General features: G+C 42.6%; 2 protein-coding genes across 2 annotated transcripts; one reads left to right on the forward strand and one right to left on the reverse strand.

Annotated features, from left to right (window-relative positions):
• The first annotated feature begins 868 nt into the window (after window positions 1-868).
• Window positions 869-5806, forward strand: LOC138595811 (beta-1,4-galactosyltransferase 2-like). The gene is made up of 2 exons (XM_069667252.1): window positions 869-1453; window positions 2735-5806. Exons 1-2 carry the CDS (start codon window positions 917-919, stop codon window positions 3401-3403), a joined length of 1206 nt encoding a protein of 401 aa, XP_069523353.1. The 5' UTR covers window positions 869-916; the 3' UTR covers window positions 3404-5806.
• Window positions 5807-7784: 1978 nt separating this feature from the next.
• amer2 (APC membrane recruitment protein 2) lies at window positions 7785-12903 on the reverse strand. Its single transcript, XM_069667818.1, has one exon. The coding sequence runs from the start codon at window positions 12741-12743 to the stop codon at window positions 10677-10679; it is 2067 nt and encodes a 688-aa protein (XP_069523919.1). The 5' UTR covers window positions 12744-12903; the 3' UTR covers window positions 7785-10676.
• Window positions 12904-21765: the final 8862 nt, after the last annotated feature.

Here is a 21765-nt window from a genome sequence, read left to right on the forward strand (position 1 = left end):
CCGCATATGGCAAAAAACGGCTCTGGGTCCCCCATGGATTGGTCCGCAGCACTCCCCTTTTCACCCTCTACATGCTCCTCCTCAGCTGCGAGCCTCAGTCCATCACCAGCAGTTTTTATCATGTCTTTACCCTGTAGCACTTTGAGATTTTCTTCAAATGTTAAATGTAAAAAAAGTATTATTATTATTACATTATATTGATGCATTGGAGCAGCTGTGTAACCTGTGTAACTAATCCCCTGGCCACTTTCTTCCTTTTTGGTGGCGCTCCTCTTACCGACCCTGTGATTGGTCCATCTGTATGTTAACAGGAAGTCAGCTGACATGAAGGAAACTTTACCAACCTGGAGATTTACTCTGAAGGATCTTCTGGATAACTTCCTGTCTGTCAAGTGCAATGACACGCCAGTAGAGGGCCCCATTAGACAGCAAACATGAAGTAACTTAATGCTCTGTATTTCATAGTAGTAATGTATGTGTGTGTTTTTCAAGAACATTTAGCAAATATTCAAGTAATTTTCTCTTTGTACATTACATTACTTGTGTTTTTTTTATAAATAGCATTAGCTTCAAAGTAGTTAAAAATAATATTCAAATTTAACAAAATAACATAAAAGTATTTTACTGTGTACTTAAACACATATTGAAACATTGTACTTTAACACTAAAATGCACTTTCAACAGAACCATTCACTAGATTTTGGGTAACTTAAATGTAAACAAATGATCAAGCATAATTCATTATTAACAACAGGTGTGAGACACACCCAGATCAGCTGACGTGAACAAGGAAGTGACTCAAAGAAACCTGTCTGCTCTTGCATTGCGAACACCTTTGACTTGCAAAGAGTAATGCAGGTGGCAGAGCTGAACCAGAGCTGTTGAGTATACCGTGTTGAACTTCTGGGAGGCAAAAATGCTGAAAAAACTCTTCAAAATTGTGGCCCTGTTTGCTTTAATCAGTTTGATGTGTTTTATGTTGCTTCTTTTCTACGACAATAGCAGCAATTTTACTTTTTTAACCGAGCGACATGTCAAGACAAATGCAAACAGAACCTTGTCCTTGATGATAAAAGCACAGGAGAAGGTGGGGGAAATGGAGAGTAAAGCCTCCAAAGAGAGTAATTCCTCAATGAAGAGTGGAGCCTCTGTGGCAGGTGAGAAGAGCGGAGCCTCTGTGGCAGGTGAGAAGAGCGGAGCCTCTGTGGCAGGTGAGAAGAGCGGAGCCTCTGTGGCAGGTGAAGTTCCAAAAGCCGTCCAAGAGAAGACACAGATGCCAGCAACTGAGAACAAGACTATTGGACCCTGTCCTGACTTCCCTCCAAATCTTGTGGGAGCTCTCCGTGTGGAGTTTGATTTCACTCGGACTATGGAGGAGGTGAGACAGGAGATCAGTCCTGCTCTTCAGGAGGGAGGAAGGTACAAGCCACCAGAATGTGTCGCCCAACAGAAGGTAGGTGAATGAATGGAGACAAATTTAATAGCTGTACAAAACAACATTAAGTGACAGTTTGACATGATTGTAGATTCCTGGTTTCTATTTAAAAACTGGTTTCAACACTTAGGTGAGTGTATTTATTAAAGAGTACACACTGTATGTCAAATAAGGACATGCATTTACCTCTAGTGTAGTACAGGCAAAATGCTGTTTCTGGCATTCCTAGTAAGAAAATAAGTTAAAAATAGGCTTAACCTTTTACATGTCACTTATATGCAGCTCCAGAAAAATATAAGAGACCACTGTAAGAATATGTTTTTCTGTGGCTACCATTTATAGGTTTGTGTTTGTGTAAAATGAACTTTTGTTTTATCGTACGCAACATTTCTCACTGCTTCCAAACAAAATATTCTCATTTAGGTCTTTTATTTAAAAATGACGACTGGTTAAGATGCTGAAAATATATATATCTATCGATAGATATATATATTTTGATCTTTATTTTTTACCCTCTGTGTGCTGATTCTTTCCTATTGTATTGTACTGTATAAGCTGCTGGAGACTGAATTTCCCAGAGGGAGTCATCCCAAAGGGATCAATAAAGTTGAGTCTAAGTCTAAGTCTAAGTCTAAGTCTGAAAAGATGTTTAGACCTCGAATAATGAGTTCATGTTCATGTTTCCATCTTCCTCTTGATCACATTCAGGAGGTTTTCAATGGTGTTCAGATCTGGATCGGGCTGGCCATGACATGTAGACAGAGATGCTGATATAAGGAACATTTTGAGTGGTTTCTTAATTTTTTTCCAGAGCTATTTATATATTTTTTTGGGGGGGGGTTTATTGATTGGACAGTGGATAGAATCTGAAATCAGGGGGCGCTGGTTTAGCTCAGTTGGTAGAGCGGGCGCTGAAATGTGGGGAGTAGAGAGTTGGGGATGACATACACCAAATGATCGGCAGACGAGGAGTCGAACCTGCGATCAGTGCAATGAGGACTGGAGCCTCTTTATATGGGGCGCCTGCTCTACCAACTAAGCTAAAACAGCACCCTTGATTTTTTTATATTATTATTATTTCCCCTTTAATAAAAAAAAGAAAATAATCAGAATTGGCTAAATAAAAACAGAAAGGGTACTTAAGGGGAACTACTGCTTCACAAATGGCATCTAATAGCGTCATGTGATTTCACGGTGATCAATTCAAAGAAACTGAATTAAACAAAGGATTTTAAGAGGAAATAAATTAAATGCTTAGTCAATTTCTTCATTTATATTAAAGCAAACTTGTCTGTTTAGGTGGCGATCATCATCCCGTTCCGAAACCGGCATGAGCACCTGAAGCACTGGCTGTACTACCTCCATCCTATACTGATGCGCCAGCAGGTGGACTACGGGGTGTACATCATCAACCAGGATGGAGAGGGAATCTTCAACCGGGCCAAACTGCTGAATGTAGGCTACGTCGAAGCGCTGAAGGAATACAATTACGATTGCTTCGTCTTCTCCGACATAGACCTGGTTCCTATGGATGACCGCAACCTCTACAGGTGTTTCGACAACCCCCGACACTTGGCTGTGGCTATGGACAAATTTAACTTCCAGTTACCCTATAACAACTTCTTTGGTGGGGTTGCTTCATTTTCCAAGGAGCAATACTTGAAGATTAACGGCTTCCCGAACACTTTCTGGGGCTGGGGTGGGGAAGACGACGATATCTACAATCGGATTTTCTACCATGGGATGTCCATTTCTCGGCCTGACTTGGTGATGGGTAGGTACAGGATGATCAAACATGAGAGAGACTTGCACAATGAGCCTAATCCAGTGAATCCTGACAAACTGTTACAAACCATATACAACATGAATAAAGATGGGATTAATTCCCTTAAATACACAGTCAAGGAGATAGTGAAGGATAAAATGTACACATATATCACTGTGGATATTCAAGCTCCACTAAAATAAATGAGGACTGATCCCGAAGCCGTTGACTTTTAATGATCTGTGCTTCAGTTGCTCATAAACAAACAGAAGTGGAACTCTAACCTCGTTCTGTCTGAGGTGTGTCAAGTGTGTGTATTGGTGTGGGGTTATTTTTGCCAACCTGGCCACACAGTGGTGTATGTACTGTTTGTGTGTGTTTGAATGCCCGAGTGAATCCACTTAGTAAACTAAGTACAGAGATTCTTTCTCGGTTTGTCTGTTTCTTTGGCACAAGTTCAAATTATTATTTTTAAATATGTAAATACATCTACCTATAAATTAAATATTGATGCATTGAGTTACTCCGGGTGACTGATTCAGTTATGTTAACTGTCTGCTCATAGAGAAGGAAAGGTTTGTAACAATGTGTGACGGTTTGGACACAAAAAACAACACATTGGGGCCTTTTGGCAATTGTTGCTTCCGGTAGAAATATTGTGTATCGGCAACAGCAAATATTATATGAGAAGTAGATTACACAGAGGCTGGGCATGAGTATTTGTTTGGCCAATGATGTGGTGAAAGTATTTTTACATTTAATTTCTCGGCAAACTTACTAGGCAAACTTACTATATTGAACAGATCTAGTTGTACTGGTATAAAACATGTTTCTACCTCCCATTAACAATGGAAGTTGCAGTTTTTAATCTCTGCTCGATGCATTCATTTCTGCAAGGTTCACATAACGCCTCTGTTTTTATTGTCTGGGATCATGTTAGGTAAAAAAAGTGAAAGTAGGAGAGGGATCCTAAGAAGAGATCAGGGTCGGATATAGAAACAACACTCTCACTGTAATATAAAAAGAACGCCTAAGACAATGCTCAAGGTTTCTTTCTTTTTTTTTTTAAATCATTTTATTTTCATGACCTATTTTATTACATTTGAAAACAGTTTCATAAGTCCCTGACTGCATGTTAAAGTTCTGAATTCACATGTAAACTAAAATGTAACCTTTTTTTTTTCTTTATTTATGCATGAGTTGGTGAATTGGTTTCATTTCTTGCTCCATGCAGGTCACGTTTCTGGTAACAGGTACAGTTGGAGGCCTCAGGGGTCAGAGAAATATGACCTGACAGGCCAGTCAAGCAGAAGATGCTTTAGAAAGAGTATTCTATAGCCGTCTGCCACAACACACACAACCATACATATAGTGTATGCGCCAGCCTGCCCCACCTCCTAATGAATTTTTCAGCATTGTTTCAGTTGTAAATTAGATGCAACAGGACACAGTTTGCAGGGGGCCGGGGCCCATGTTAAAGATGAATGGAATTCTATGTGGTAATTAAATTCAAGTGTTAAGTAGGGGAATTTGGGAATCAAGATCGCTGTGCATCTCACAAAATATAAGTGAAACTGTGTTGAATTCAAAACATTGTTCAGTGTAGCCATAAAGAGAAATACATTCATCTCTCATCTTGTGATTCATAATTAAATATATATTAAATTTAGCTTACAAGCTCCCATTCAGCTTGGAGCTTAATTGAATATCCTTTTCCCTGTTTTTCAGTGTTTCAAAGTCAGAATGTGCCACTGTAGAGGCATAGAGCACATTCATGCTTGCTTATGTTTTTTATTCAGGTAAAGTACTGTAAACCGAATTTGCATGTTTGACTTCCTGCAGGGTTAAAGCCTCACTCAGCATCACATTGTGCTACATACCGTGTTTGTGGTGTGCTGCTCATTCACAGAAAAGCTTGTCCGTTGATGAATTATTGACAGGTTGGAGGATTACACAACTACGACTGAGAGGGAGAGAGAAGTGAGCTAGGATAGAGTGAGAGTGATAGAGAGAGATGCTGGTGGCGGTAGCTTCCCATGAGGTTGCAGAGGTGTAAAGCAGTGGTACAAAGTAAAACCTATACATGCAGAATTGGTTGTGTGCTAAAGGTCAGAGCATTCTTTAGTGAATAAAATCACTATCACATTGCTGCTTTACTAAATGCTCCAGTTGATTGTTTATAAAGGTATGTTTACACCCTTTGTCTGTGATTATTTGCAGGTGCATTACAACATGTTGGCTAGCACGCATGTGTTTCTTGTCTGTATAAATGTTTTACCACACCTGTTCAACTCCAATCACGTCTCTCTCACACACTGTCAGGAACCACCACCACCCCCCAAACACTCTCCCATCCTCCTTCCTGCCCAGCCCCCTCTTTTCATTGGTTGACCTAGTGGAGTTACTATGGGAACCACTGTAGAGAGGCTGCCATGCTGAATGTGGGGTACCGCTTTTGAATGGTGCTCCATCACACATGCACACACACGCGCACATTTATCAGGAGAGGGAAACACAACCTACTATCAAGATATAATTCTTTAGAAATATCAGTATGAAATTCACTTTACTCTTTTTGTGCTAATAATTTGATTTGATTGTTTAATAAAGGCTTTTTAAATTGGTCTTTCTGAAGCTGAATTGTACTTTTGGCATTATTTATATCAAAACGCTGTTTACAGAATTTATGGGTTATAGACAAAAACTCAGTAACATTCTTTAGCTGCTGACTAGCTTAAAATTAGCTAGTTACAACACAGCTAACAGCCTACATACAGTTAATTTGTAGAAATAATGTATCTGTGTGTTGTAACTTGCTAGTTTTCAGCTGTTGTCTTTCACCAGTCTTCCTTAAAGCTAAAATGTGTCCTTGTGTTTAATACTCTATCAGCAGCAGTTGATACTGATTTAGCTTTGTATATAGACAAAAAAACCCCAGTAACATTCATTTAGCTGCTAACTAGCATAAAACACAGCTAACAGCCTCCACACAGTTCATATGTAGAAATAATGTATCTGCGTTGAAACTTGCTAGTTTTGTTGTCTTTCAACAGTCTTCCTTAAAGCTAAAATGTGTCTTTGTGTTTAATAATCTATAAGCAGTACATACTGATTTAAGTTTAGACAACTAGCTTCAAAAGTAGCTAGTTACAACACAGCTAACTGCCTACATGCAGTTATTATGTAGGAAAAATATTTCTACTAATTTAACTTGCTAGTTTTTAGCTGGTGTCTTTCAGCACTCTTTCTGAGAAGCTCAAATGTTTCTTTGTGTTTAATTCGCTGTATGGATAGCTACTGATTTCACACTGAATATGGACAAAACAGCTTAACATTCTTTAGCTGCTGACTAGCTTAAAATGTAGTAGTGTATGATCACAGCTGAAATAATTTTAGGCTGTGGTGGATTTTGGCTAATGTTAGCTAACGTTAGCAAACATTAAACAGACGTGACATTGCTGAGAGTTTGCTGATCAAATTCTTCCTCTCGTAATATTTGTACAAAGGGTTAGGGCACACCATCCCATCCCCTGTTTTATCAAACGTTACTCGCTGGCTAAGCGCCTTTAACAGAACTAAGGCCAGACAAAACCCTGACTTACCCGAACAATAAATCTTGTTCTCTTTTTTATTTGCATTTATCCCTCACTCCCTCCCTTTTTCTCTCTGGGTTTGTATAAGAACTTCCTTGTTAGTCACAAACTAAATCCTCCCAGTCATGCACTTCTACCAGATTATGCAGCAAAGCAAACATGCACACAAGGATACAAACATGGCTCACAATGAGGATGAGTGTCCACATCCAGAACACAGCAGCAGCAGATTAATGATGAGATCAGCCAACACACACGCGCGTGCATGCAAGTGCACACCATTCTCCCTGTCAGCATCGCTAGCTTTGATCTGGCGGGCTGGTAGGAGTGAGTGTTATGGTCTTACGTAAGGCTTTTACATAAACCTCAGCGTGCAGAAAGAGAGCTCGATAGAGAGGGAGGGGGTTTGCTGCACCATTACAAAGGGGATTCGCACTGCACCAAATCCTCCTCCTACCACACATGCATGCTCACCCACACCACAACAACATAGAAGCTTTCTGTAGCAACATGTGTGTTCCTCAAAACAATGGGAACCTCCCTTTGATCTGTATTCAGGAGACACACACAGACACAGGCTGCATATCCACGTGCATCAGCTGTGCCTGTCTTTGTCATCACATTAGCTGTCTGCTCCTGTCTCCACATGTCAGACCAACAGCAGACAATAACACATCCATCAGGCTTTCATCTAAGCAATCAATAAAATGTATTGATAACCTATTATTCCCAAGCCAAGCAGACCTCTCTCAAAGTGCGACACCACAACAAAAATGCCACACACTGCACATCAACAAAAGCATCGCTGTTTCGCACCCTCTCCCACACCCACCCAGCCTACTCCTTGGGGATTTAAGCCACTGGGATATGGGGTAGAAAAAGATGGAGGAGGGGAGTGGAGGAGGGAAGGGCTCTATCTTGTGTTGCTCTAATTATACAAGTGTATGGATTCTTGTGTAAATGAGGTTACAAAGAGTCAGGAGCTCATCTATCAGCGCAAACACAGTTTTATTCATTAAATATGAAAAGTGGAAAGACTTCACACAGTGAACAGACAGACTGTAACAAAACAAAGGAAAAAATAATGTGCTTTCCATTGCAGCGAAAGATCACATGAAGGCCCATAACAAAGAAAAGAGAGGAGTGTCAGTCTGGAAAATAAATAGACGGAATTGAGCCAGGTGGCAATGTGATGGCTTCAGTGGGTGGTGCCACTGCTTTGCACATGCCATTGTAACGGATCAAGGTACCCAAAGGTTCAACTTACATTTTCAATATGTCATACTTTGAAGTGGACAAAGAAGTTCTATTTAGACACAAAACTGTGGCATGTGGAACATCAACCGAGGAGGACGGCAAACAAAATCTATGAAACGTAAGATGTAAAATGATTGTTTCTTCTCAAGTTCTTTCCGACAAAGTAAAACTTTTTGACCTTTTGGCAACAGTTTAAGTCAACAAATCATCACCTCTGTCTTTTGAAGAAAATATTATTTTTTGTTGCCCGTTTTTTAGACTGTTGCCCGTTTCAATCGCCCAAAAAGTTACCTTGTGTCACTCTCTTTTGTCACTCGGCATCACAAGGAAAGTATGATGAAAAGGATTGCATAATAAATCAAAAGAGCACAGTGTAGGCAGAGAAAACATCAACATATATGATCATCCTCTGACCTTTAGCTTGACCTTTTTATCAGGTGAGAAAACCTCTTACTTCAGACCTGGGATCTGGTTACCCTGTCCTACACTGCACCATGAGGACACTAAAAAGATATCTGAACCTGGAGCGGTGTTGGATCAATCACCACATTCTAAGCAAGACGGAAAGCCATTATGAACTAGAATGACCCTCATGTGTCATTGGTATCCTTGTGGTTAGCGCTAGAGAAAAGTAGCATCATCTCAAATGTCTTGCCCTTTGAAAACCACTCTCTTTAACTGAAGGGTAGGGAACACTCTGCTCCCTGTAACTTGTCTCACTGATTTACTGACAAAGGCCTTTTAAAACTGCACTACACCCACTCTTTCTTAAAACAAGTGCTGCTTTGCAAGGCCGCAACACTGTGCAGCACTTTGTCTTCATTTTTCAGAGCACGGGGGACTTAGAAAACAGTGTATCTTGCCCCCACAAAAGAGGGACAAAGAGGAAAACAGACCAACACAGGCAAATATATGCTGTTCGATGATCTACGATAATGTCAAGCTACATTCAGATTCACACACACAGCTGTGGTGGTTCCAAGAGGAAGTGTTTATCAGTACAACAGCCAAAAGAAAAAGGGTGATCCAGTTAGTTTCTCAAAAGTCTTTCCTTATCTCAAACCCTGACAGAATTTCCTTGTCTTTTTTTTGGGTCACAGCCTATTTAAGAAACACTTGCAGGCATGTTCTTGCTCTTTATGACTGTCAGCCAGCAAGAATGTCTCCCTGTCATCTGCTCACATCAGCCTATACAGCATGTTAGTGAAGAAGAACACAAAGCAGAGTATTAAGAAGCTGGTGTGTGATCACAGTTTAAGATCCGTGCAGTATGACGTAAGAAAAAAGGACCCCATGAAAACGGTTTGAAATCCATGAAGAAGAAAATACTAACTAGAAAAAAATGGTTGTTTGTGCAAGTGTCCTTTGAGAAGAAAAAACATCCAGTTTAGCTACAAAGACAGTGCCAAAGGTTGAACAGTGTGTGTAACTAAGATCATTCAGCATGACATGATGTTCCCTGACCTTTGTGCCCATGTGGCACTGCATGCAGAGAAGGAGAGAAACTGTTGTGTTTGTGTTGCATGGGCAATTTGTATGTGTATGTGTGTATAGTAGCATCAGTGCAAAGGATTCCTCCAGGTTGGGTATTGCGATAGTTTTGTAGGTTTCCATTGGTTATTTCAACGGTTGTAAATCCCAGAGATTGACATCCCATGGATGTACGTTTTGTGATGCAGTGAGATCCAACAGGCAACAGGCTGAAGCCAAACATAATAACAAAGTCCGTCCATAATAAAATGAATCAGTCAAAACAGAGGAAGTAACCCCCCCTCCAAAAAACACAAGAAAAATCGGGTCCAGTTTGGCCACCTTTGTAGCTGCAAAGTAGGTAAGAAATAAAACCATTTCATCATCATTTCATTGTACTGTATTTGCTCCTCATATAGTTTAATAATCAGTGTGCGGTCAGAAGAAGACCATCTTCAAAAAGCAAAAAGTACACACAACAGCCAGACAAAAAAAAGTTGGGTTATTCCAGGCTGTGGATGCTGTCGAGTTTCTTCAAGACTATTAGATGCTGTGAAATAAAAATTAGGTTGTTTTTTTTTAAATACTTTGGCTCTAAGATCAAAAGATTAGGAGGTAATTTGTTACAGATTAGACAAGATGACAAACTCAAAAAAAGAGAACATTTTTGATTAGACTAGGTCCTTTTGAGATAATTCTGTTAAACCATGTGGAATTCGGTACGAAAAATGTAAAAGATAAAAAGGTGCTCTGCTTTTTTGTCTTGCAGTGTGCAGTCATGAGCTGTCAAACTCTCAGCAGGTCGGGAGCTTTTCCGGGAAAAGTTACAAGGCAAATTTGTCAATTACGAGTCCGTGGATTGTCAATAGTCAACTTCCAAAGTTCCAGTGAGAGCTGTGAAGTGATAACCCAGCTTTTTGGAGTCTGCTCGTGACTTTCTCAAGTGAACAAAACCACTTATTCTATTCTAGCCCATCACAAGCCAAACACCTAAGGAATGAGAGCTTTAAAGATTTGAGAGGAATTTAAAGGCTGTTAACTCTACAGCTCCACATTTTTCCTGGTCTGGGAAAACTTTTGGCTCTGCATAAACATCACTGAAGGGATGTACACTCAAGTTCACAAGTTAGTAAGAGATATCCACCTGTGTGAGGAACTACTTCTTGTGGGAAGTTCCTCTGTTTTGGCCGCCAGGTTTAACCCCAGATCGACGAACGGGCACCTTGGAAATGGGGATTCGTGTGCGAGCCGGTTGTGGTTCGGTCTTTGGCGGCGGAGATTCGGCCTCTAGAACTGAGGAGAGGGCGGACTGGCTTGCAGAGTGGGGAGGTGGGGTGTGCCTGGTGCTTACTGGGATCTTCGATTCCCGAGGAAGGCTGGTGCTGCCTTTCATTGACCTGAAGGAGCAAGAGGAGGAGGAAGATGGAGGAGATGTTTGGTTGGTTGGGCTCAGTTTGTATTCAGTGGATGGAGAGGGAGTACTGTTCAGACTTTCATCTCTTTCCTGCTCCTCATCCTCCCCTTCTTCTTCAGGGTCATTGTAGAGGTCGTACAGGTGGTCTCCAGAGCAGCTGTCGCGTGATAGCGCAATCTTCTGGTTACGCTGCAGCCCGCTCCCGTCAGGTGTAGCTGTGGGCGTTGCTGACGGTGTGTCCCAGTAGCCTTCATCACTCAGCGGCTCTTTTTCACCAGGTGATGTAGGATGACGACCATGTGAATGAGGAAGAGTGGCTTTAGCTGCCCGGCTTCCTGCTCCAACAACTGGGATCTTACTGAGACCTAGTGCCTTTACCTGGGGTACCTTTCGCTCAGCGCTCCTGAGGGAGGAGGGCAGGTGGCTGCTGGCGGAGTTGGAAGTGGCACGAGGGGGATACGTAGAAGTTGGGGTAGAAGATGTAGGTTGGTGCGATCTGGGCAAAGCAGGGGAGTTATCACCTGTGGAGGGCAGCATGTGCCAGAGTCCCTGCATGTCTGCATCGTCCACACCTTCTGGACTCGCCATTTCTTCCCCTCCACCCATGTAGGCAACCACACCACTACCAGCTGGGTGCTGCTGTGGTGGAGGAGGGGCTCGAGCCCGGGCTGGCAGGGAGGAAGGCACTGAGCTTGGGCAAACAGAGAACATTGGCTGGGTCAGCTGTGAAGGGAGAGGGGTTTTGGAAGGGGAGCCCCGAGACGTTCCACTGGTCATACCCACGGCTCTCCCAACACTTGCACCCACACTCACCCCTCCTCCCCCACTGCTGCTGCTGCTGGTGCCACTTCCACCATTCCCAGTTGGGCCCTCCTCATCTGCATCTGCAATAATGTCCCCACAGCCTGTCAGAGAATCAAAGCTTTTCAGGGAAGTGACGTCAGTAAAGAGGAGGGAGCAGAGTCGGTCTACGGAGGGTTCTGAGGGTGGGTCGCCCGTGCTGCAGCGATCCAAAGGGGGCGTAGCAAGGGAGGGGGTGAGGCTGGAAATTGAAGCTTTGGCTTTTTGGATGGAAGGGCGTAGAGGCGAGTCAGTGGGTGTGTAAGGAAAGGGGGAGTCTGGCTCACCAGATGTCCCTGGCATTGAAACACAGTGTGGGGGGGTCATGGTAACACTAGTAGAGGGAGTCTCTAGAATAGGTTCTGCCTCTGCATTCCCACAATCCTCTTGGTGATGATGGGGAGGTGGTTCAAGGGTGAGCGTAATATCCTTTACCTTTTCAGAGTCAGCATCCTTCTCCCTCTTCCCTTCCACCACTTCCCCTTCTACATCATTTGTTTTTTCCTTGCGTCTCCATCGCATGCTGCTGAAAAAGCCCTTTAAGCCCCTCCCTCTTCTGACAAGCCCCGCCCCTCCATTCTCACTTGATCTAAAACTCCCACGTCGGAGTAGCGAGAAGAAACTCAATGATTTACTGAGAGATCTCACCGGTCCCACCTCCAGGCACGGAAGCACCTCCCCTCTCTGTCCATCGGTGTCGTTGTTAGAGCCCGTTAGTCCATCGTGGGTTTTGCTCCTAACGAGCTCCACCGATGCCGCCGAGCTGTTTCCATTCAAAGAATTCCCATTGTCAGAATTCCCGTTGCTGTTTGCAGCCCCTTTGTTCCTGAAGGAGAAGAAGCTGGCCATTCCGGAGCCGGTGCGGCGCTTGCCGAAGAGTTTGAAGGCAGCTTTGTTGATCTTCCCTGTGGGCTGGGGGTCACACTGAGGGGCCACAGGCGGCTCCACACACTCTGACTGCACCTCCATTATCTAGCACTCTATCGCTCCCACTCTATCGTCTCCCTCAAGCTCTCTTACTGCCCTTCTGTCCTCGCTCTCTCTCTGACCACACATGCACTCACCCTCTCTCTTTCTCTCTCTCTTCACCCTGCTGTCTGGTGCTCTTTCACTCCCACTCTGACTAGCTCTAACGCCTGCCTGCTGGTTTTTCTCTCTCTGCCTCTCTCTCTCTCTCTCTATCCCCTCCCTCTCTCTTTCTCTCTCACAGGCACACACACACATGCTGTGTGCTGCTCCTTACTGTATCCATGGCAACTGGGAGGGATAAGCAGCTTTCGTCAACGTTGGCGAGGCGCCAGTGTCTATCCTCCACTCCCTCCCCCATCCTCTTCCTCCTCTCTTCCTCTACCTTACCTGTCACCAATGCACTGTTTGCTCCCTCTTTTTTAACTGGTCATCAATTTATGAGCCCTACACTGCATGCATCCATGTGTGTTCGGTGTGTGTACACAAATGGCTCACTGTTGAGCAAATAACTAATGATGTACACCCACTGATGAATTATGGGGATTAGACACGAGTTCAATATGTTTATATGAGCTTTCTCAGTGAGTCACAAGACACAGTGAAATGCCTAATTATAAAGACTTCAGCATACTTGTTAGGATTGGATGCTGTTTATACATGTGGGTGGAGCTTAAGTGCTAAAGATATTTTACTTAAAAATATTTTTTTCCCACAATTTTTTCCTCGCTGTGGCTTACAGTAGCATTATGGGAACATTGTGCAGACAGTAGCTTGACATTACAGATGTATTACTTACTTCACACAGCTTTGTTTGTGTTTGTGTGTGTGTCAGAAGCCCGAATTAAAGGACTGAAACACAAGACCTGCTGATAAACAGTATGAGTAGGCCTAAGCTGGGATATGGATTTAGGAAGAAATGTTTCATCACCGTGGCACACACACACACACACAGCTCAGACATGCCTCCAATACAGTTTGGGCTAGACATATAGGCCATATGGTCCGAGCTCTCTTCCATATGGACACACAGGACCAGGTGTCTGCGAGCCATGACAACACTTCTAACTGTCATCCTATCAGCCTAAGTGTGTGTGTGTGTGTCTTTGTTACCCCTCATGGAATTAACACTACAATGTTTCTTTTTAGATTAGCTATGCTGTTAGTGATTACCTTGGCAACCAGCTGAGTTTCTGTGAGTATTTAGAACAATTAACTCTTCACTAACTGGAGGAAAAACAGTTTCCAGCGTAAACTTGTTGCCTTGTTATTATTGTCCTTTTGTAATTTAGATATATAAGATGTTATATGTAAGTGAAATAGTTCAAGTCTTACAGTGTGTTGGTGAAATAAATGTTGCTGCAAATGTGCAGAGATAAAACACATTGGTAGAGATGCTATAGCATGCACTTAAGTGTACATAACAGAGTTAGCTTAAAGCTAATTTCCATTTGCATCCGAATAGTTATAAAACAACAGTGAAACTACCGAACAAGACACATGATAAATAATACAGAGTGACAGAGGAGTACATTGCATATACACAAACACTTTTACACACACATACACCCACACACACACAAACACCCATCAGCAACAAGAATATGTTAGTCAAGTTAAAAGCAAGGGCAAAAAGGAGAGATTTTAAATAGCTGTCTCCCCTTTGAGGCTCTCTCTCTCTGAATGTATGTCATCCTCCCCTGCAGTGGATTCACCCAGAGTTCCCCTTTTCATGCTGGGTGTGATCCACTGTGGGTGCTCTTTTTCCTGCCTATTCTATCCACCCCAACCCCCCATGAATCTCCCTAATACCCCGACCCACTTACAAATCTCCCCTCCTTCCCCTCCCCTGCTCCTTCTCTCCCTCTCCTCCTCCTCCTCCTTCTCCTCCTCCTCAGTTGCTGTTGGCACAGACTCTCCTCTTCCAGCCCACTGCTATCAAACAATGTCTGCATTCATCCGCCCAAGGCAACACACACACCCACAGACATGCTCACACCCACACAAACACATTGTAGGACTTCCCCAGAGTGAAGCACCGGGGCATATCTTCCTTATGCTCTCCCCTAATAAGAGAGATAATCTGTCTGCTTGCCAGTCAGTCTGTCACCCAGTGTGCAGGTTTTCAGGTGCATCAGACACTCCGGGCGAATGCCCTGCAGCCATGCTAGCAGGTCAGCTGGCTGTTGGGTGGACTTGAATCTGACTCTGCAGCAGCAGATGGCTGGCTATGAGAGGAGACTGATGAGTGGGCTCAGTTATCACATGATGAGACAAAGGATTCTAAGGGTGGAAATTGTTATGCTACTTAAACCATACTGGTATGCAACATTTTTGCATCCTGTAATCAAGACTAGTAGCATCAATTTGGCAGCATGTATATGCCTTCAAAATATTTCTAAATAATGTTTTAATAGTGACGAATCAGGTTGGATTTGATGGAAAGCAACAGGGTTTAGTGGATAACACCTCTAAAACACACTAAGACAACATGCTTTTTCATTTTGATGCAAATATATGTCTTAGCTATCACTTAATAAAGATGGTTTGCTCCCATGCAACAAGAACAAGCTTTGTATATATATTTCTGCATGGTTTTATTCAGTCTAAAAACACAGCATTTTCTTCCTTCACCACATCATTAATTTCTTTCTGAACACGAAGACAGACACATGCACACAAGCAACAGAAGAAGCACACACCCTATTATCTTCACACACACACACCCTCTCTTCTCCCCCCCATCTGTCTAAATAGGGTTCCCGTTTCAGCCCCCTGAGTGAAGCTCGGCACTAAGTGGAACAGTTAGAGGACATTTTCTCTCTCTGCCTCTCTCTCTGTCTCACTGTGTTTTTCTAATAATAAGGCTTGTCTTTGTGTGCATGCATAGTGAGTTTATTCTTTGCACTATGAATACATTTATCTGCTCATTGGCTTTCAGACTCTGCATGTTCTGCAAGCGAAGCGCCTCTGGATGCAAATATTGATGTGGTTAAAGAGCACATGGTTGTTTGTGTGTGATTGGCAGGAAGGAATACAAGCTAGAATGCGTAGGTGGATGAATAGGGTATGATCAATTATCAGACCTCTACCTGGTGATAGGGAGAACATTAGCTCACAGGCCTTATTTGGCAAATAATTCAAAATATGCAAATAAGCAGCTAGGAGCGGCCCTGCAGAAGTACTGTGAAGTATTCTAGAAACTTTCCCCACATCATGAAGCAATTATGTAAATTTATTAAAGCCTCAGTCTTTATCATGCAACTTCAATTAACTGACTGTCATGAGATTCCCATTGGCGCCATTGGTAAACACATTTGTGTATAAAAAGTCACGATAACTTTGTTCAGTCCTTTTTAATCATTTTATACGCTGGTACCAATTTGCTCAACTCTGCAAAACCATGACACACACATTTAGAGTGAACGGTCCAAATGCAAACAAGAAATAGTACAAGTCAAAAAGACAAAGGCGTTACATGACAAATCCTATAGTCTGAACTTTGCCTCTTCTAAGGCATCTAAGGCAGTTCATGAAAACTTCCGGCCTTTATACAGCACCACTTACGCTACTCCCTGCAGTAATTATTAACTCTGCAGTCCAAAGACTCGTTAAGTCAGTTGGTGACTCTAAAATTGTGTGTAGGTGTAGTGTGAGCGTGAACGGTTGTCTGTGTCTAAAGGTCCTTTTCAACAGCAGGAACCTTCCTCAGGAACTAGGAACCTTTTAAGGAAGTCTTTGCATTTCAGTAGCGGGAACCAGGGTCTGAATTTAGTTCTGAGGTAATTGATTTCCTCCCTGAAAAGTCCCTGCTCGGGGGGTAGTACTTTCCGAAGGTCCAGGAACTTTCAGGGCGGGGCCTGCGGTGCTGATCGTTTTTGATTGGTCGTGTACTCGCAGCGTTTTATTTCACCCGCCATGTTTAACAGACTGCAGCTGCAAGCTCACTATTATCATCATGTTTCGAGATTGTTTACCTCCGTGCTTTGAGATGGAGTCAGAGAAGAAAGCCTACGACAGATGGACTGACGACAAGGCTGCAGGCCTTGCTGAGCATTTATGCGGAAGAGGACATCCAGGAATTGGAAATGGGGACCTGCAACGAGAGTCACTTTTATTGCTTCTCCAAACGTCATTGGCCTGATTTGCATAATCTTGCTGAGACTTTAGGCCGCTGTGGAAACGCAGACAACAATGGGCCACAGGAACCATTTAGTTCTCTGAAGAGAAGTTTCCTGGAACTAACAGTTACTGTTTTTTTTAAAAGTGTGTCAGCCCTGTGACTGACTGATCAGTCCAGGGTGTACCTCGCCTCGCCCTATGATACAGGATAAGCGGCAGGCTAGATCATGGATGTGATGGATGGACGGACTATATAGTAAACAATTGATAGGTTTGTTTAAGGGTTTAAGGCGGCAGGTATGGTTGCTTGTCCACAATCCAGTTAAAAAAATATCCTGGTCTGTCACCCTTGTACAGGAAACAAGGCAAATATGGTCCTCACACCAATACACACACACACACACACACCCACACACTCTTCATAAGAAGCACTAGGTATGATCAAGACAGAGGGTCTCCCAGCTCCGGATTAAACCAAGTTATAGTGTGTGTCAGCGCACATGTTCTTATTGGTGTTGTTTGTGTGTGTAAAGTACTAAACCCCCTTGGATTACCCCCTGTGCTCTTTTGTTACTTTAGTAATCAACAGGGAGCGGTACTTACTGTGTTATTAAGCCGTCTAAGCTCAGACTCCCCGAGCACTTTTACATTCCAGAGCCTGTAAACAACATATCCTTATGTTGGGACCGGACTATGCCTCTAAGTCAGATTCCATAAGTAAAGGGAGGTAATGAAAATGGCTATTAAAAGACATGAACAATTATTAAAGATAATTATTAATTATATAAATGATATGATTTAATCTACATTAAATAGCCTCTGTATGGGGCACCACTTAACAAAGTTAAGAAAATAACCATCTAATTACCTCAGTCTCATGAAGTATACAAGACTACCAATATAGACTCTGATTAATAATTAACTTAATAACTATAACCCAATTATTGATAGCTATTAGGTTGGAGGATTTGGAGTTCAAACGCAGAAGCGGTTGGCAGTATTCATTCTTGTGCAACATTAAACTGATAGCATTTTATTCCACACAATGATTTATCGATAAAGACAACAAAAGCAGACGTAAAACACAAAACATGTAATCTAACTAACGCTAATATTTACGTGTGTGTGTGTGAGAGAGAGAGAGAGAGAGAGAGAGAGAGAGAGAGAGAGAGAGAGAGAGAGAAAAGGGCATGTCTGTCTCAGGACAGGCAGAGCCAGAGACCGAAATGGAGGTTGTGTCCATTAAGAGACCACATGGCTTAAGTGGCAAACAGGGGAGACAAAGAACTCATAAAATGGCCGACTCAAGGATGGCCACTGAATGCTGGTTTTTGTCTCAACCAACTTGCACTAAGCACATGGGACGTGTCGTGACCCAGAAAAAGACCCGTAAGGTTGAATCCCTGGCTGTTTTGTCTGGTCAAAAGGTCAAAAGGTCAGTCCAAAATATTGTATGTGTGTAAGTCTTAAGAATGCCGGGTTAGGAAAGAGAGAGGTTAATTTAGCATGCAGACGATGTCTTTGTGTAAGCACAAGTAACCATCAATACCTGACTAAACAGACGTTACAACAATACAACTCAGTAACAAATCAAATCAATAACATTACAATACAGTAAACATTCCTGCTGAGCCGGTACTGTGAGTTATTCTGGCTTTGCCCAGATGTTATGTTACCAGACCGTGGACGGAAATGCATGCTGTGCTGTGTTGCAGCTTGTTAGGCCGACGATCCTGTTGCTCAACCAGGCTGGGGGGAGCAGTGGTTCTGGTGAAGAAAGGTGCAGTCGTTGTATTGGTGTCCAGTTGGAGGGAAACTGGTCCTTCCTTGCTCCGTTGTCCTTACTTGACAAACAGGCAGACTCTTTCAGCTGCTGCTAAACTACAGTTACTAGTTCGTGCTGAGTAAACCGGTAATCTTTTCAGCAGGATCTCACATCGCTGCTGAGGCCTTGCTCTGTTAGCAAGCCATGAGAGCTGTTGAATTGGAGCAGCAGCTCCAACCTTGGTGATCTTCTGGTTTTACAGACCTGGCCAGGGGGAGGGGTTTTCCAGTGAAGGTGTGAAAACCTAGAGGCTGCTGGGAGCCTGAGTGCTAAGTTCATCTGCCATTTTGAAGAGTCAGTTTAAAGTCCATAAATTAACACATTCCAATATTGGAGATGCAGTGAATCCCAACACTAATGTTTTTACTTTTTCCTAAAGGTCAAAGCACCCCAACCCCCTCAACCCCTATTAGATAAACACATGATAAAAAAAAAAATCAGAATAATTGTCTGCTTCTGCTATATTTAGTCAGTCATTGAATTCTGTCCAGTGCCAAACTTTCTGAACACATTACTCACAAGACAATTTTTCTCATCATAGCATTAAAGCACAGAAGAGCAATGATGGCTTTGTTCCATTTAGGTGATTCAGATCCAGCCTGGTTTCATGTGTGCTGGCTCATTGGCATGGCTCAGTCCGACAGAACAGACACATCACTCCCTTCTGCCACTAAAAAGGTCTAGAGTTGCCGCACTAATTATAGAGCGGTACAGTTCGTATTCAAACTGTTAAAAGCTGATGGTAAGTGACGTGTAATTAAATGATATTATTTAGAGGGAGCAAATAGAGGTGCAGTTAAAATACATTTAAAACGCTTTTTACATATTGTGGTCTGTTTGTCCAAAGAACTAGTAAGAGACCTCACACAGAGGTCATAGCCAGAGAGAGGTATAGAGTGTGTGCATGTACAGAATACAGTATGCACATGTATGTGAGCTGTGTGTGTGTGTGTATAGACGTTTTGCATGAGCACTGCATGAGTTTATGTTGAGTGTAGGTACAGCATTCCCTCCTTGTCCTCAAGAGCGTTCTGCTCGCATGGCGTGCAGCCCTCATCTGAATGATTCAGAGCCCCGGGAGAGCCCTCGGCGGCTCGACTCCGGGAGAGACTTCTCAAAGTTTAATGTGGGGTAACATGCACAAGTAGGCTGCAGGAAGGTCTCCCTAACACTGTCAGAGGTGCGTTAAACTAATTAACGGCTTTGTCAACATTACAAATAGAGAAAAAAAACGACTTTCACCTCAAGCAATTGCCTGTAATTACTATTGGTAACATCTTCTTGTTTATCCTGTACAAATTAAACTGTTCAAGCACCTTGCAGAACGGGTTTTTTATTGAAATAAGCCTATATGAAACCACACACCACACACTACATCCCTCAAATGAATACATACAAACTACTAGTCAGCATTAAAGGTTGGTTAGGTTGATTAAATATGAGAAGTGGGAGAAACTCGGATGTCAAAAAATGTTTCTCTGCTACATGTGCACATTCTCTATGCATTATTAAATGAGCCTATTATTCTTCTTAATGTAAAGAGTATTGAAGTTTGTATAAAGCTGACAGAGCACTGCCAGTCTATCTTTATTCTAAGTCGTTGTAGCTGCTCATAGATGCTGATTTTGTCCGAGGTCAGTGGTCTGATTTCTGTGTGAATGTGTGTTTGTGTGTGTAAGAGCACAGATCTCCATTTGTTCCTTCAGTTAATGTGGAGTTTGATGAGAGTGGAGTTAAAAAGGAACTAGTTCACTGCTAATGCAGCTGGCACACATTCCATAAAGTATTTAGAAGCAGGGTAAAACACATTTGAGTGTGAGTACCATGGAAAACACAGAACAAATGAAATCTGCATGAATCTGCAGGGACACACTCATTTCCCTCTCATTCTGACATCCTTCAGATTTATCACCGTGTCCCTCTGCAGGAGTCTGATGAGGAAGATGTTTGCCTGTGGTATAAATCCAGTTCAGTGAAGATCAAATCCTTTCTGAGCTCCGATATGGAGCAAAGTTACAACCTCAGCCTGGAATAAAAGCAGAATTAATATGGTCTTGGCAAATAAAAGTACAGCCAAAACACACAGTCTGGCTGAAATTCACATTTCACATCCTTACAGCTGTGATTGTTACCCAGTTAAATTAAGGGTGTATAAAAAGGCTGTTAGTAAACGGTAAGATAATAATAATATATTAATATTCAGATGTGGTCGACAAATGCGTCCTCCGTTTCCCGGCCGTGAAGGATCAATCAGGTGCATCCTTCGCAGCCCACCGTATCCTGAGATGCATTGCGCAGCAATTCAAATGAGATGGCGGACTTTTAAATGTAAATGTTTTTGGTTTCAACTCAATCGAATAGCTAGTGTTACACATGTTTAAAAAACCGAAAGGGCCCTTGAAACAAATGATCTTTAAAATAATAGGTTAACTTACACGACATTAGTTATGCTAGCTAGTTGGTCCGCTAGCAGGTAGTTATAGTCAAGTCCTTGTCAAGATTTCAACTTACCATTCCGAAACCTCCTTGTGATTCTGGCTCGGACATATAAGGCCGAATAACTGATCCCAGAGCAGCCATGTTTTCTCCAACTTCGGAGTGACAGTGTAGTGCGGCCGCTCGCACAAGTGGGATCACACACGTGGGGGAAGGGCTACGCGGTCACTCGAAATTCTGTCAGCCAGTCATGGCTAAGGTCTGACCTTAGAATGACAAAACGGCTTGTTCGTTTCAGGAGGAAGGAAAGGCTCCGAAAAAGAATTAAACTTATACAATTTTTAAAATGAAACAAACTTTATTCACGTGATTCAAAAGCATGTTAGAAAAATAGAAAATCTATTGCAAAGCTAAAATATGTCCCCTTTAATGCAATTTGTAAGAGTTTAAATAAAAAGGACCATGGACGTAGAATTTTTAGTCTGTAGACGAGCAAACTCACTGACCTCACACCTTGTCACAGTGCATCTCTGTCTGTGGGTCAGCTGTCATAAACATTAAGTCACTGACATGGCAGACAGAAGCAACCAATGGGATTTGGGATCAATGCGCATCAGTAAGTCAGATTATCTGATCAATGTG

The sequence above is a fragment of the Semicossyphus pulcher genome, unplaced genomic scaffold (genome assembly GCF_022749685.1).
Source record: "Semicossyphus pulcher isolate SPU_LCO1_2020_fin unplaced genomic scaffold, fSemPul1.0.p SCAF_18, whole genome shotgun sequence".
NCBI lineage: Eukaryota > Metazoa > Chordata > Actinopteri > Labriformes > Labridae > Semicossyphus > Semicossyphus pulcher.

Excerpts from the sequence above, each read along its gene's own strand:
- LOC138595811 (XM_069667252.1), top strand. The coding sequence starts at position 917 with ATGCTGAAAAAACTCTTCAAAATTGTGGCCCTGTTTGCTTTAATCAGT. Across the intron at positions 1,454-2,734 it reads AATGTGTCGCCCAACAGAAG|GTGGCGATCATCATCCCGTT; the intron begins GTAGGTGAATGA and ends TTGTCTGTTTAG.
- amer2 (XM_069667818.1), bottom strand. The coding sequence starts at position 12,743 with ATGGAGGTGCAGTCAGAGTGTGTGGAGCCGCCTGTGGCCCCTCAGTGT.